The 15409-nt window shown below is 33.9% G+C and overlaps 2 protein-coding genes across 2 annotated transcripts; both read right to left on the bottom strand.

The window, feature by feature from the left end:
* Nucleotides 1–938: 938 nt before the first annotated feature.
* On the bottom strand, nt 939–6563 carry LOC112500348 (tyrosine--tRNA ligase 1, cytoplasmic-like). Its single transcript, XM_025103826.1, has 10 exons — nt 6416–6563; nt 5191–5338; nt 4631–4920; nt 4454–4550; nt 3141–3246; nt 2974–3056; nt 2650–2795; nt 2422–2527; nt 1383–1442; nt 939–1264 (listed from the first exon to the last, which is right to left on the bottom strand). Exons 1-10 carry the CDS (start codon nt 6499–6501, stop codon nt 1244–1246), a joined length of 1143 nt encoding a protein of 380 aa, XP_024959594.1. The 5' UTR covers nt 6502–6563; the 3' UTR covers nt 939–1243.
* Nucleotides 6564–9306: 2743 nt separating this feature from the next.
* LOC112500299 (gibberellin 2-beta-dioxygenase 1-like) lies at nt 9307–11084 on the bottom strand. The gene is made up of 3 exons (XM_025103749.1): nt 10570–11084; nt 10138–10492; nt 9307–9771 (listed from the first exon to the last, which is right to left on the bottom strand). The coding sequence occupies exons 1-3, from the start codon at nt 10980–10982 to the stop codon at nt 9520–9522; spliced, it is 1020 nt and encodes a 339-aa protein (XP_024959517.1). The 5' UTR covers nt 10983–11084; the 3' UTR covers nt 9307–9519.
* Nucleotides 11085–15409: the final 4325 nt, after the last annotated feature.

Below are 15409 nucleotides of genomic sequence, written 5' to 3'. Positions count from 1 at the left end.
CAATATGAACGTGTAAGTAAATTACACTTTTGTTTTGGTACTTACGGTTAGTGATGGCCAAATATCGGGCCCGGGACGGACCTAATCGGTCCCAAACTTTCTCATAACCGACCATAACCGGTCCCGGTCGAAAATGGTAGAACCCGTTAAGGTACTTCATAACCGATTATGGGCCACCGGTCCCAGCATTAAAAAATAAGATTTTTTATAAAAAATTAATAACATATTTTTAGTATATTATAAAATTTACAATTGGATCACTCAAATACACATTAAAAATAGGTTTTAATATAATTAAAATTACTTTTCTTATAAAAATAAATTATAAAATTATTTATAAATATATTTATTTTTTGGGATGGGCCAGTCCGTTCCATAACCGGCCCCGGTCCCACGAAATTACCAAAAACCCCAACCGGTCCCGGTTTTCGGTCCCATAACCGGTTACTATTTGTAGAAGTTGGTTTCATCTCTTGGCTATTACTCTACCAAAATGTCACTAGGTCCACAATTTACGAAGGGTTAAAGTGTAAAAAAGAAGTTTTTGAATCAGGTCCGGAAATGCATAGACCAAGTCTATAAATCCGTCCACACCTCTGCAAATTACGAACCTATATCAATTTTACATATTTGGTCTCTGCACTTGAAGATCTGGTTCAGAAACTTCTTTTTTTTACACTTTGACCCCTATGCAAAACGCTGACTTATCACTTGCATACCTATTACTTACGAACCTAGTAACATTTTGATGATTTTAGACAAGAAATTGTTAAGAGATGAAACCACAAGCCGATAATTACTATTTCAATTAATTTCCCCTTTTCAATTTCATTACACTCAAGATCCTTAAGAGTCAACATCGTCAATTAGCAACTGTCATGAGGGACAAATCAACTTTCAACATAGCTGTTAAAGATGTTCTAAACAAAGACGTCATCTACCTCAAAAAGTAAAACAACTGTTTCCATAAAAACAAAGTAGAACAGTTGTTGCCGTAAAGACAAGTGACGTTGAAAACGAATAGCGTAGAAAACAAAACAACATTAATATAAAACACTTCTTGCATCAAAATGATGGTATGGTTTTGAGATGGTGGCAGATAAATAAACCTTGGGCCAAAGTTGTAACCAAATATTTCAGGAAATATATAGATGTATTACTATGCAAAATATAAGGGAAAAGATGGAGTAGCTATCTACCTATGATCTTCAGACAAAATTCCAAACTCCGCGGCTTCGTTCGATCATTTTGTGACTTTAAAACCCTGCCACGATAAAAGGTAATGTAATCAATCCAAAGGTATGACATGTTACGCCTCAACGTCAATCTATGATGTAAGAATGTAAAACTATACAAAATCAACTTTCGGTAAAATTTTGCACCTTAACCCTCTTGAGTAAAGCTTTGGCATTCTCATCGTTCTTGAAATGATCACGGACAGGCTGCATTTACAATGATCTTGTGTTGAGGACAGAACAGTAAAAAGAGAACGTCATAGTATAGTTTATTCCTTCTTTTTCCATTAACGTTATTGTTTTTTACCAAGACCGGTGGTAGAACAAGAAATTATAGAACGGTGTTTTAGGGATAAAAAATAAGGAAATGTTTGTTTACAGCTTATTGGTCAGCTATATATGACCGTTTGGTAGTGGCTTAATGATATAGAAAGTGGTTTATTTAGTAAGCTTCTAGGTTGGAGCTTTATGTAGAAAACCAAGTTTTTTCCAAACCTGCCATTCCCAATTAAAAAACATGCTCATACCATCTATGAGAAAACCCTCACAAACAAACACCTTTCCAATCTATACAGACAGATTAATTCACAGCGACAGCTTTATCCAATCCAGAACTTAAAAAAATTACAACCAACCAACCAAACAGCCCCCAAGTCATACAAGCTTTTACACATTTGTATATTAAATTAGGAACAATTAATTCAAATCAAGCGAACATAGTATATCCATCCCGGAGGTTGTGTGTGGGGTGGGATGTACACAGACTAGTACCCTAACCCAAGGAGTAGATTGGTTGTTTCTGTAAAGACTCCCAGAAAACTAGAAACAAATGAGGTAAAGTTGGATACAAGTTGGCTACAATAAAGGGAAGGAAGACGATGATTCAATGCATTGAAATGGGAATCAAATATTTACAATGAAAAATAAGGTTAAAAAAGGGTGGAGGGTTAATTTGATAAGTTATTCATATGGATGGCAAAAGGAATGCCAGTGGCTTCTAAACCAAATCAAACTCGGTATATCCCACACAGATGTAGAGGTAGGATCTGGGGATAGATGTACGCAGACCTTGCCTCTACCAAAGATTTTACAAATGGTATCAAAGCAAATTCATGATCTCATTAGCCATGATAGATGAGAATGCAGAAATTATTTAGACACAAAAGAAGATAAACTAATTACAAACCTGCAAAATCCCGTTTAAGGCTTTTGATAGAGCAGGTTTGAGGTCAGCAGGATGCAGCTCCCCTTTTTCGTAGTCAGCAACTAGTTCTTCGTAACTTGTGAAGGACCTAATCATAGAAGAATATGCAGGGTAAAGAATAAGTACGAATTTGATTCTTAATCAAAACCCATATGATAGGATATCAAGTGGGAAAGAAGCCTTCTGATGGTCTTTGTAAGGTCAACTCACTTTTCACCTCCGTTTTCTGCTTTTCTTTCAACCTTGAACTCATTAAACCAAGGAAATACAATGTATTTAATGTACTCGAGGCATGGATTCCCAGCAACAACATTTGGTGGACAGTATGCTTTCTTTATCTTCAAATTTACCTCAGCCTGCAACATTCACCATTAGTTGATATTACACGAGCAAAATGCAAGATTATCCATCTGAATACGCATACTGACACAAGGAAAATTACTTTACAGTAACTACATATTTCTTTTGTCAAAACTTACACAAACTATACTTCCTAAAAGAGCCAAAAGAAGTTGGGCGTTCTGTAGGTCATACCTCCTCATCTTCCATAAAGATGGCAGAAGAAGAATCAGATTTTGACATCTTCTCTTGCCCTTGCAACAAACCTGGAAGCATGTCTGCACAGCAAAAGGCAAGCAATGATGATCACAACGAAAGAAGAAGAATTGAATATGGGAGGAAGTTAAAATTCCGGCTCTTACGATGAGACAATATGATAGGCTTGTTTTTCCTCTTGATATCATCACAGTACTCTCTTGCAAGCACATTCACTTTCCGTTGATCCATGCCTAACTGACAAATATCAGCCTGTTTCAACAAACAAACAAGGATTATTTATAAATCAACCAATCACCAAAGTAAACAGAATCCAAACTACAATGTTTCTTGAGACAGAAATAAAAAAAATGGTACTGACAATCAAGTCCTCAAGAGAAAAATCACAAGATCGTTATGAAGTATGACAAAAGGAGCTGATAATACAATATGCGAAGATAAAGCCATAAATATCATGTGATAAATCGAAAATTGACCTTTGATGGCTACCACATATGTCAGATAACCGTTGTCTGATGAGCTAAGGTATGTTATTTTCTTCATTATTAATTTCCTTCCATGAATGTTCAAGATGAGACTTTACTCCTAATTTTTTCCTTATATACAAGGATTACAATCAAACAAACAAAAAAGTTCCACAATATTCATATCGAAAGCTGTGAAACAGCTTTACTGAATATAATATAAACAATTCAAAGTAAACAAAACTTGAAATGCATCATCAAAGTAAAATTTTATTGACATATATTGTCAAAAAATTACTGAACTTAATGCATTCTATTTTATTTTAATAACCGGAACATGTATGACAAGCCTTAAAGCAATTGTCCTTCGTAGCCAAAAGATCAAATGTTCAACTCATGGAAACAACTTCATTGTGAAACTGAAAAGAGAGGTTGTCTAGAAATACTTCCATTCCCCTTTAGATAAATTAAGAACTTTTATCTGAGGAAACTAAAAGAAGACACTAGTTTAAGATTTCAAATACTATTCTCAATAAAATCATGACAATTATTTTAGTCTTAGTCCCCTCCAAATCTATAAAAATAGAGGCATTCTCTTAACTCCATGTATAGTTAATTACATTTAAGGAAGAACTTTCTGGTAAATTGTTTTAACTATACAACAACAAAATTAAAAAGGGGAGGCACAGAAGCAACCCTATTGAACAGGGAAGACAATACGACACTATTAAGTATTAACCATGAAAAAAAGTACTTTGAACCTCCCCTTCCTTTAGGTATATTTTTCCGCATTAAGAGTAATTTTACATATTCTCAACACATCATATGCACATTCTAATATCTAGGCTGCAGAGAACCAAAAACTTAAATCCCTACAAAATTGGAGAAATTTGAAATTTTACAGGGAACTTGGCTCCAGCCCCACCCCCAACCCTCCCTGCATGCATGCAAGTTGGCACAAGCTAACTACTGAGAAAAAGGATGAAGCAACAGACCTTAAGGAAAAAGATATCTGCACATTGCATGCACGGGTAAAAAATCTGGGCGGCTGTCAATTCTTCCTGCTCATTCCGACCCATAATTTGACAACACCTACAAGCATTGATAATGCAATGATGCAAGAGCTTTTTGCAAACTTAGTACCACAAGAAAATAAAATCATAACCTTCTACCTCATTATCCTAGGAAGCTTGTTTCTTCTAGCAATGTCCATCACTAGAGGCCAGTATTCATGTGCCCGAGAATTAATTTCCTCAGAAGACCATAGAAACTCTACTTGACCTCCTTCTAAGTTCATCCCTGCTGCTTTCCAGATCTCAATTAGGTAGCGTCCAACAGTTTGAATTCTACCTAAATCCCCACCCATTTTGTTGTTCAATTGTGCAAACCAATCTGCTATCCAAATCTTGACTTTGCAACCAGCAGATGTCAGTTTATTAACATTAATTGTCTTCATAACACCCTGTTCAGCAGAAAACAATAATAAGACATCAGCATGAGCACACAAAACGGTAATGGTTTATGGCTATCTACAACTCAAAATAATAAGAGGTCTGATTGATGTAATGTTTTGAACAAAATTCCCAATTCTATCAAGACGATGGGAGTAATATGAGAACACCAAACTATTTAACCAGATGAAATGTAAATTTGCTATGGTTAACTTATACAGAAAAAACAAGGTCAGCAGTAAACAAAAAGGTCGATCAAATACAGCTCTCCATTAATATACCTGCGCTATATGCATTCTCCCAGAAGGTTCGAACCCATCATAGCAAATGATTTGGGGCTTCTTGGCAAGAAGATTCAAGAGTTCTTCTTCCTGAATACACTCTTCACCAATGCTCCTCACAATCCTAAATTTTTCCTCCACGCTCATCCTAAACACACAATACCAAATACATTCAATAAAATTGGTACAAATATGAAGCAATAAAAACAGTAATTAGCCACTGAGCAATACAAACGACCAAAATCGAACAAATACTCCTTCAGTTCAAAATCAAATGAGCCATTTGCCTTCTACACTTATCCCAATACTGAAAACAATTCAGCCAAATGTTTATTCAACTTTCTAACAACAATTCAAATTCTAACTCTGTAGCTATTCATATCCTATAAGCCTAGAACAAATGCAACTACAATTGCACACTTATGTTCTTGAAGAATGCCTTTCTACAATCTACGATTTATTCTAAAACATGTTGCACAAGGAAGGAAGTATTTTTATCAATCCACATATGAATAATCAATATGCTATAAATGTTAGAAAACTTTGCTTGGAATCCACTGAAAGTCGTTTATCACTTTCAGATTGAAGAATTTCGACGGTACAATCGAAATCTCAATCGGATAAAATTCAGTGATTGACAGAACTTCGAATCCAAATTGTTATGAAATCTGTCTACCACTCTAATCAGAAAAATGACCAATTCGCATATTCAAGAAGTGCGAAAACTGTCAAAAACGGCAGTTTTTTTCTCCCTAAACCGGGTTTAAAAACCGGGCCAAAAACCCGGGTTCAAAATCTAAAATTCGACCCCAGCCAGGGGCTGCCGCCCCTTGGACCCCGCCACCGGGGGCGCTGCCCCGGGACCCCGTCGTTTAGGGGCTTCTCCCCTAAATCAAAATAAACTCAAGCAAGTGTGCACTCCGCACCTTCCTTACTTGTTCGATATTTATCATGATTACATTGGTCATCAAATTAATCCCATTACACTTAAATGATATTGGTGATACTAATCACCAACAATAAAACCTTTGAACATAGTCTTCATTTCTCGGGTGACACATAGAAACACTGCAATATTTGCAATCCCATAATTAACTGTAAACAAACTAATAGTAAAAATACCTTCAAATTTGTTCAATCCCACTCCATTAGAGCAAAAAAACAAGTTAGAATCGAATACAAATGAAAATTTACCAAATGTACTCAAATCAGCGAGAAGACTTACTGCGTGGTGGATGAATTCGAAGACGATGATTCATCTTTCGAATTCAAAGAAAGTGATTCAACTTCTTCAACTGGAGGATTCTCCATTGACAGTCTCTCTTCCGTTGCGCGGCGGTCGGAGAAGACAAAAATTAGGGTTTGACCACAAGCAACGTTTTGCTACTCGTTTACTTTCTACTGGCATCAAGAAGCAGCAAACAACTTTCAGTCAATTACAAAATCAGTCCCTCCATGTTTTCATGGCCTATAATACACCCCTTATGTTTGATGTATTTGCAAAATTAATTATCAAGAAGTTGTCACAAAGAAATTTGTTTTTCAAAAATAAATTATTTAAACTTTTTGTTTTTTATTTTTTATTTTTTGTTTTTATTTTTATTTTTTGTGTTTTAACTTTTAGCTTTAGATTTTATACTTCTATAGATTTATAGAATCACATCATTCTCAGTTTCATAAATTAATAAACGAAACTATAAAACTATTTTTTTGAAGTTCTATTTTAAACATTTAATCAAAAACTATTTTTATAATAATAATTTATATGATTTTTCTTCTTCTAATATGAATGTACATTTTTTAATATAATTATCTGGTTAGATAATTTATAGAAAACATATATGTATATATATAATTTTTATATATGGCATACAAATTTATCGGTTTATGTCACGTCTTGAAAAATGTTGTGTGCTTCCTGTAGTATATAAGCTCGAGGCTTGACCTCGCCACCACGCCATATCTCAAGCCATTTTGAATCTTACTTTGAAATGTACATCCAAATAACCAAACTAACCGATCCAATATATCTGTTCAAAAGCAAAATTTGCAGTGGATGCATAGAAATATCATCTGCTTCAAAGGGTAGAGCGGCTTAAAATGTAGATCCAAATGGTATGAGTTGCTATATTTTTAATTAAAAAATGAAAAATAGGATTAGAAATTAACAAAAAGGGGGAGAATGGCAAAAGGTTGAGGGACCATTTATGTAACTTTTACTTGTTTGAACACATAAAGATGTGGGCATTTGGGTCGGGCTTATACGCGGGTCGGATTAATCCATGGGCTTTTCTTGGGTTTTTATACATTAATAGAGACCAAAAAAATACAAAGCATTTACTATAAATTTATAACCATGTTTCTATATCACTATATGTGTCTCCAATACGTGTTACGACCGAATATCCAGATAAGAAAAGCTCGAGTTCAATAAAAACAGGACAAAGTATCGTGAATTTGCGAAGGCCCGAAAAAGGTCGCAAAGAAGCCCAGCTGAGCAACAACTACTTAAAGTGGGTTTTCGATTAACTGATGCGAGTAAACACAAGGCATGCTCATAAATGTCTAAACTAACTCTTGAGTAGCACAATTTGACATTTTGAGAGAGAATGACATAAAACAGTAACGTATACATAAATTAACAGTCTATTTTATATCTGTCTGCACATGCCTATTTTAGTGTTAGAGGCAAATCAGTAGATCCTTTAATGTGCAGGATAGTTTGCGTACGTTGCAATGAATTTGTTTCCGTATGTCCTCTATTTTTCCATCTCCCGTTTGCTCGTGGCCTTTGAGATATTGGTCTATATACATGTATATATTGCTAAGTGTTGTAATGATCAATTTAATACCAGTTGCAGTAAACCACATTCTGAAATGGTAAAGTAAACTTACTTCTACACCCTTATTTAATTTTAACTGTTAGTTTCTTAATAATCTGATTAGCAAAGCATTCAACGCCATCAAATGCGATTATCACAGCTTCATGCAGGATAAAGACATAAAAGCACAGCTGGTTTATCATGATTTTGACTATTCAATATCGCATAATACTTTCAAAACATGCATCCAAACACCCGTTTAATCCATTGTCATCATCATTTGATTTAGAAAGAGATTAGGGGGTTTAACACATGATTGGTGTTAATGTTGTTCTAAAAAAAGAAAATGATTTATTTAGCCATGTGCCATAACGAATCGTTCAATCAGTATTGTTGCATTAGATGGCAGTCACAATCTTGCATACCATATAGGCCTTTTATACTGTTACAATTAAGGCTACGCTATGCAAATTCTCGTTTATCAGCAATCTTGCATATAAGCTTGACCTAATAAGCCGAAATTTGATGTCATGATCGAAGTCACTCAGTTCCTTTTCGTCTAAAAGTTAATCCCTTTCAACTTATTTATGTATTATATCTGATATTTCAAATATCAGAAGGTCTGACACACACAACATCCATCATGATTTATAGTGAAATTATTTCCACTTCGAAACCAAGCACCACCCATGTTTTTGTTGCACCTAACCCCGTGTTTTCAGTCTACTAGCCCATACATGGCACGTGGGCAGTTACACTGGTTATGACAAATAATATAAAGAACTCGTAATGCCGACCAAACAAAAGTTGTGCAACGTGAACCCATTTACTCGAGCACATACCTGATCTTCTTGTTGTTAACGAGACAACATTTCGATCTAAGGCTGGGGGGGGGGGGTATCTTTGTAAATCAAATAAATTAATACAGAACCGATAAGAATTTGAACTGTGACCATAAATGTCAAGTTTTTACCGCTAAAGAAACAGTAGAACTAACTCTTGATGATTTATATTCAAGATCTTCACCATTTCATACACCTATTTCTTCTAAGTCATCTGAACTGGTACATCTATATCTGTTATACATAAACAAATACTGATAATAAAGAAAAACTGGTATTGACAAAAGAGATAGTTGTTACATTAGCTCATCAAGTATGGAGGGGAGTTCCACAAGAGGGCAAGTGGAATTTAAAGAAATAAAACGAACACTAACATTTCTTTTTCTTTTTCTTTTTTTTTTTGTTTCTGAGGGGATGCGGAGGCAACTATGTGCAAAAAAAAAAAAAAAAAAAAAAAAACCTATTCATATCCCTACCCTTTTAACTATCAGTGAGATATCAACACATTTTCACGTGGACTAACACACGAGTAGGGGCAAAATGGTAATTTCATTAAGCCAGAACCTATTTGTTTTTCACAAATGATCTAGAAAAACACGTCCGTCCATGTATGTGAAACTTTCTTCATCTGTCTACTGGAAAACACTTGCTACGGAATCCACAACTCAGGACGTTGCGATTTTCTCGAAGAGACTGAGCCTGTTATCGGAGAGTCTTGAGTTAAACGCGGACTTTCTGTATTCGTACCAAGTGAACTCTTTATACAAGCTGGCCTCCTCCCCCACCATGAGTGAATCCAATGGCGCTATCTTTTCACTCAAAGGTGGCCCTCCAAAATAAATCATTGACAACCTGCTTTTTGAGCTATTTGCCACCACTCTATGCTTCACACTCTTGAATCTTCCATTTGTCATCACCTGTTTTTATTACATCGTTTTCATTCAGCTTTTTATCGACACACATCGAATAAAACAAACAAAACGGGTTATCTTCGATCGAAAATTACACGTGTTTCGAGACTGGATACCCGTACCCATTGTTCTTAACTTGATTGACGGAAACTTCTTGGATTTTTTAAACGGGTCTGAGTCAATTGTACGGTGAAAAAAAGGAATTTAAAATGTGCAAGAAAATCAAGACTTTTGAAGCCCAAAAAGCGGCTTGTTGTACTTGAGAAAACGATTGATTTTGACTTGGAGATTATATACCGTGCGTCATTACGTAAAGATTTTCTCAAAATTTTCTACTTTTTCTATTTTGAATTAATAATGAGTTTTCGTTACCTGTAAAGAATCACCGACATTGATGAAGAAGGAGGATGAATCGGGAGGAACAGACATCCAACTTCCGTCTTTGAGTGAAATCTCGAGACCAGAAGTGTTGTTCGATCTCAAAACCGATATGATTTGTGGGTCGGTATGTTCTCCGAATCCAATCAATTTCTTCCCTTTCGTTTCCGGTTCTTGAAGCTCTGGGCATGGTGGGTAGTAATTCACCCTGAAAACAGAGTCACTCTGTTCATCCATCAACAGCTTACTCAACACATTTCTTGGCTTCAATTCCATCTCATCTGCCAATAATTCAAGAATCTCACAAGTCATCTTCTTCACTGCTGTCACATAATCATTCACAACACACCTACAGAAAACACAAACTTAGATCACACCCAAGTCGAAGAAAGTAAAAAAGATGGAAACTTTGCACGAAATTCTTACTGGAAATCTTCTGGATTCTCTTCAAAAACAGAGAATGGTGGGTTCTTGTGATCAGAATCAAGTTTGGCGTTCAGAAGCAGGTATTCAACCCAACCAAAATCACCATTTTGACCAAGACGTCTGTTTCCATACCCAAAGGGATTCGGTGGACCTGCTTTTTGCTTCAGAGAAAGAGGGGAAGAGAAGAATTTGGTGGCTTCGGATTCGAGTTTGTTGATGAATTGCATGGGGACGCCATGGTTGACGACCTTGAAGAATCCAAATTCTTGACAGGCTTTGACAAGAAGGTGTTTTGAATCGGACTTGGAGAGATCAATGAGAGGAATGGTTGGGAAGCTCAATGGGTTGTGATTGGTGGGTTTGGAGGGTTTGCTGAAGAACAATTCAATGGGGGGTTTGGAAATGGCCACCATTGTTGAAAGCACGAAAGATTTAGGGATTGGAATTTGAATCGAAAAAAGAAATAGAATTTAAGAATGGAGAAATGTTGATGTGAAAAGGGAATACGAACACACAGAAGTTGGTTCTTGCTTGGCTATTTGTAGGAGATGGAGTGGAGAGAGAAAGAGGCTCAAAATTGGCTTAAAAAAGGTCAAATTATTTCAATATTTCTTTTAAGAAATTTTAGTCATAAAGTATTTATATTAAATTATATCAGAAGAGTACTTGCGTAAACATATCACGATTTTAATATTTTATTTTATTATTTATCTATGTCGATCATATAATACGATTTTATGTGTTTTTAAAAAAGCAATACTGATTTTATTTTTGAATAAAATATAAAATATCATAAAATTTTAAAAAATTATATGGATGTTAGTATTAAATTAACTATTTAAAGTACTTCTTTCGTGTAATTTCTTTAATTTAATTTTTATTATAATTTAATTTAAATTAAATTAATTTAAATTTAATAATATAATTTTTTATAAAGATGATAATTATGTATTATATTAGAACTCAATAATTATCCTAATTATATTTTAGATTTTTTATATTTAAAATGAGATGTTTAATTTTTTATCGTGTATTGGATTATGTTTATCTGTCAGTTAGTTACACGAATTCAAATATAGAGCTTTACTAAGTTAAACTTACGCACGATTTACTTGTAATCTTAAATTTTAAGTAATATGCATCAATAAACAGTACTTCGTGCATAAAAGATGGTTTTTAAGAGTTTTTGTCAAATATTTTATAATATAGTATAGATTATCTATAAATATATAGAAGCGGGTTCAAATGAAAACCGAGTTTCGATTGTGAAATGGGGGCAAAGGAGAGTGCGACACGTGTCCCCTGCGTTCATGGGTTATTCATCATGAATAATCATGAACGTATATTATTTATCATGAATAATGAATCAATTTAACATATGTCGCGCTCTCCTTTATCCTTGGTTTACAGTCGGAAATCGTTTTGTGATTGAACTTTCTTCTCAGTATGTATATTATATGTTGTTGAGTCTGAACTGGGCATATCAGATAACGAGTTAAAATTAAATAATTAATGAATAGAATATTTATAATTTTTAGGTCGGTTTGATGTTTTGATATTTATTTATTATTTTTTTTTTTTTTTGAATTTTGTAAATAACCAGTAACATATATAATTATTTAATTACTATTAAGATAAGAAAAAAAAAATTACATGAAATGAAAAACCAATTTGATTTTGTTTTTATATTGAAAACCATTTTGTGATTTTTTTTAATTAATAAATACATAAAAATTATATGCTCTTCCGTATTGAATTGCAAACGAATTCGTTCATAACTAAACCTCTTTGTGTCGCCTTCATCTCGTCCTTCCTTCCTCCTATCAACTGCTTCCCGCCCACACAAACTCTTATCAATATTTTCTACATCGTTGTCGTCCATCCACGTCACTGTCGCAATGTATACTATGCTAGTACGTGTCCAAATGTTTCCGTAAATAACTATTTTCCCATTTTCTTTTCTTTTTAGATGCTCTTTTTGTTCTTGGTTTATTCTCCGCTTTGTTAAATTCCGTTGTTTGGTTCGTTAGTTACGATAGAAGCGATCGTAGGGTTGTGGAGAATTATTCTCTGAATGTTCGAGTGATAACTTGTATTGAAGAAACACGTTAAACGCTTGTTGGGGGTTCAGAGGTACCCAAATAGGATATTGGAAGTTTTAGCCTTTTTTTAGGTGACAAAATGAGAAGTGGTATATAGAAATCTCAATTTTCAATTTAGGGTATATGTGAAGATCGTCTAAGGGGCCGTCTACCAATACTTACCTGGGTAAGATATATCTATTAGTCCACCAAAACGGTATCGTATGCAACGATTATCCCAGTAAGTGCTAACCGTGGTAAGAGTCGTTGCTATCACTTACCGGATAAGACTCTCAGTCATTGCCTTAGCTCTTATTGGGTAAGATTTTTGGTCCTTGCAATGTTGATTCAGTAAGGTAATGTGACTTGGTAAGCGTTTACCCGAATAAGCGTTTGGTAAATGACCCTTAAGTCTCTGTGACTAATTCATAATTGTTTCTCTTTGTTAAATACTTAACCGTAACTATTGAAGTTAGATGAATTAGTAACTAAACATTTAGATTTAAGAATAACAAGAATGACAAAAACTAAAACAGTATTATAAAATGTGTTTATAGTAAAACCGTGGTATTATGTTAAGAGTCGGTTGTCGATACATATCTAATTTTGTTGCCAAACAGAAAGATTAACTAGTTCTAAATCATATAAATTGTAATGGGGGTTCCGGGTTCATCATCCTAATACTTAGGTGGCATTTTTTTTTAAGAGATGTTGAAGTCTGAAGTTTTATTTCGCTTTTGATTAATAAGAGGTGGTGCTGAAATCTGAATCAATAAGATTGTTTGTTTTTATAAACTGACAAACGTTTGAAGTCTGAAATCTTAATCAATAGTTTGTTTTTGTAAAATCAGGTGCAAACATTTTGCAAAATTCTCTTGATTTTCATAAAACTTTCATTGCCGAAATTCATCTCAACAATTACTTAACAAATGGAACACAGTAAGAACCTTTTGGATATCTTTCCGACTTCCGATGCTATCGGGAATGCCGCCAGTGAGTTTGTTTGCGGAAAGATCGATACTTTTGATAGATGATAGATCGCCGATAGAAAATTTTGTTTTACATTAATCTTCTAAGCTAACATGTATGTACATAAATTATATATATATGCGCACGTGTGTGTAGGGAGAGAGAGAGAGAGAGAAGGTGGTGTCCCTGGTGGAGAAAGAAACAATAGCTAAAGAGAATCAAAAAAAGGAAATAAGAGGAATTAATATATTAGTTTACTTCTTATTTATTCAGACCCTATTAAGTGATAAAAGACTTTGAAAATAATTAAAAAAAACAAAACAAAACAGTTTGAATAGATAATGAGATGTTTCATACTTTGTGTCTTGAGTTCCAATAAATTAGGGGAAAAAATGTTTTTAAACACCATTTTTCAAAAAATAAATAATATAATATTTCATAAAATGTCACAAAAATAAAGATAACGATGTTTATGTGATAAAAATATCAACAAAATAAAGACTGTTTTTCAACGTGACGGTGACCCTAACATGGCTCCACTCATGCAACCAAGGGGAAGGAATGAGGGGACGAGAAGAAGCAATAGGGAAGGTGTTAACACGATATTAAAAAGCTATTCAGAATTTAAATTAAAAATCTAACATGTCATCGAATTATATATATATATATATATATATATATATATATTGCAATTCATTGTCACAAATACTATGTTAGAATCTGTAGTTCATTGAACCTTAAAAGTGTTTGCATAGTTTGCTTATATTCCCAAAAATGGAAGTTATGAAATTTGCTTTATTAAAATATTAGTAAATGCATAGTTTTTAATCTGAATTTTCCTTTAGATAATGATTTCATGTCTTTAAATTAAGTTACAAGTGAATCTTTTGAACTGTTTTGTACCTATGCTATTTAATTTTATCAGTTATATTCATCTAAAAACAGATGAATAAATAAACTATATTCAAACTGATAAATACTTCCTTACAGGATTATTATGCAACAGAAGAATCTTAAGCCTTCGACTACGTTTATTAAAGACGAGTCAACGATTTATAAGCAGTGGCTGGTTAAAAAGACCCCACATTGAAACTTAATAGAAATGAGTCTTTATTGAAATTGTTGTTGATTTTGAACTTGAAACGATTAATGATAAGAATATTACAATTCCAACCTAAATCCGGTCGGTTATGCATAAAATGCACCAAGTTAATGGTACTAGCTATTTGATACAAACTAAGTAATCTTTCAAAAGAATTTGTATATTAACCAAGTTATTAATATCACATGATGATTAATTTATATATATATATATATATATATATATATATATATATATATAGGGTTGGGTTCACATGAGACCACGGATTTTTCGTGAGACCCATGAGACCAATTTATGTTTATTGATCAACTTTATAAGCTAATGATTTAATGGTCTAAAGTTGCACGGTGACAATTTTGTGATTATTGAGAAGTCTCGTGGCAATTTTGTAATTATGAATATTTAGATCGTAGATCTAATCCAAGAGTTGAGAATTGGTTTTTACGAGTCTCACGAAAAACCATTCGTCTCACATGATCCCAAATCTATCTATCTATCTATCTATCTCTCTCTCTCTCTCTCACTCGCGGACTTGCTATGTAAAAGGTGGGGGGAAGGGCCCCTATTAAAAAGCAAAGAAAAAGAATTTTCCTAGGTTAAAAGTTATCTTTTTACTTTCTACCATGATTCTCCTCGATAATTTCTTGTTAGCGCCCCCACCAACTAAAGAAAGTATCTTGAAATCAAC

Source organism: Cynara cardunculus (genome assembly GCF_001531365.2).
Source record: "Cynara cardunculus var. scolymus isolate 2C chromosome LG 17, CcrdV1, whole genome shotgun sequence".
Taxonomy (NCBI): Eukaryota; Viridiplantae; Streptophyta; class Magnoliopsida; order Asterales; family Asteraceae; genus Cynara; species Cynara cardunculus.
This window is presented reverse-complemented; position numbering and strand designations above follow the sequence as displayed.

Bases quoted from the DNA above. Each gene is read 5' to 3' on its own strand.
- LOC112500348 (XM_025103826.1), bottom strand. From the start codon at position 6,501: ATGGAGAATCCTCCAGTTGAAGAAGTTGAATCACTTTCTTTGAATTCG. The intron at 4,921-5,190 runs GTATATTAATGG...TCTGCTGAACAG, and splicing joins GGAGAATGCATATAGCGCAG to GGTGTTATGAAGACAATTAA. The intron at 3,057-3,140 runs GTAAGAGCCGGA...TTTGCTGTGCAG, and splicing joins GCCTATCATATTGTCTCATC to ACATGCTTCCAGGTTTGTTG.
- LOC112500299 (XM_025103749.1), bottom strand. From the start codon at position 10,982: ATGGTGGCCATTTCCAAACCCCCCATTGAATTGTTCTTCAGCAAACCC. The intron at 10,493-10,569 runs GTAAGAATTTCG...TGTTTTCTGTAG, and splicing joins GAGAATCCAGAAGATTTCCA to GTGTGTTGTGAATGATTATG. The intron at 9,772-10,137 runs GTAACGAAAACT...TAATAAAAACAG, and splicing joins ATGTCGGTGATTCTTTACAG to GTGATGACAAATGGAAGATT.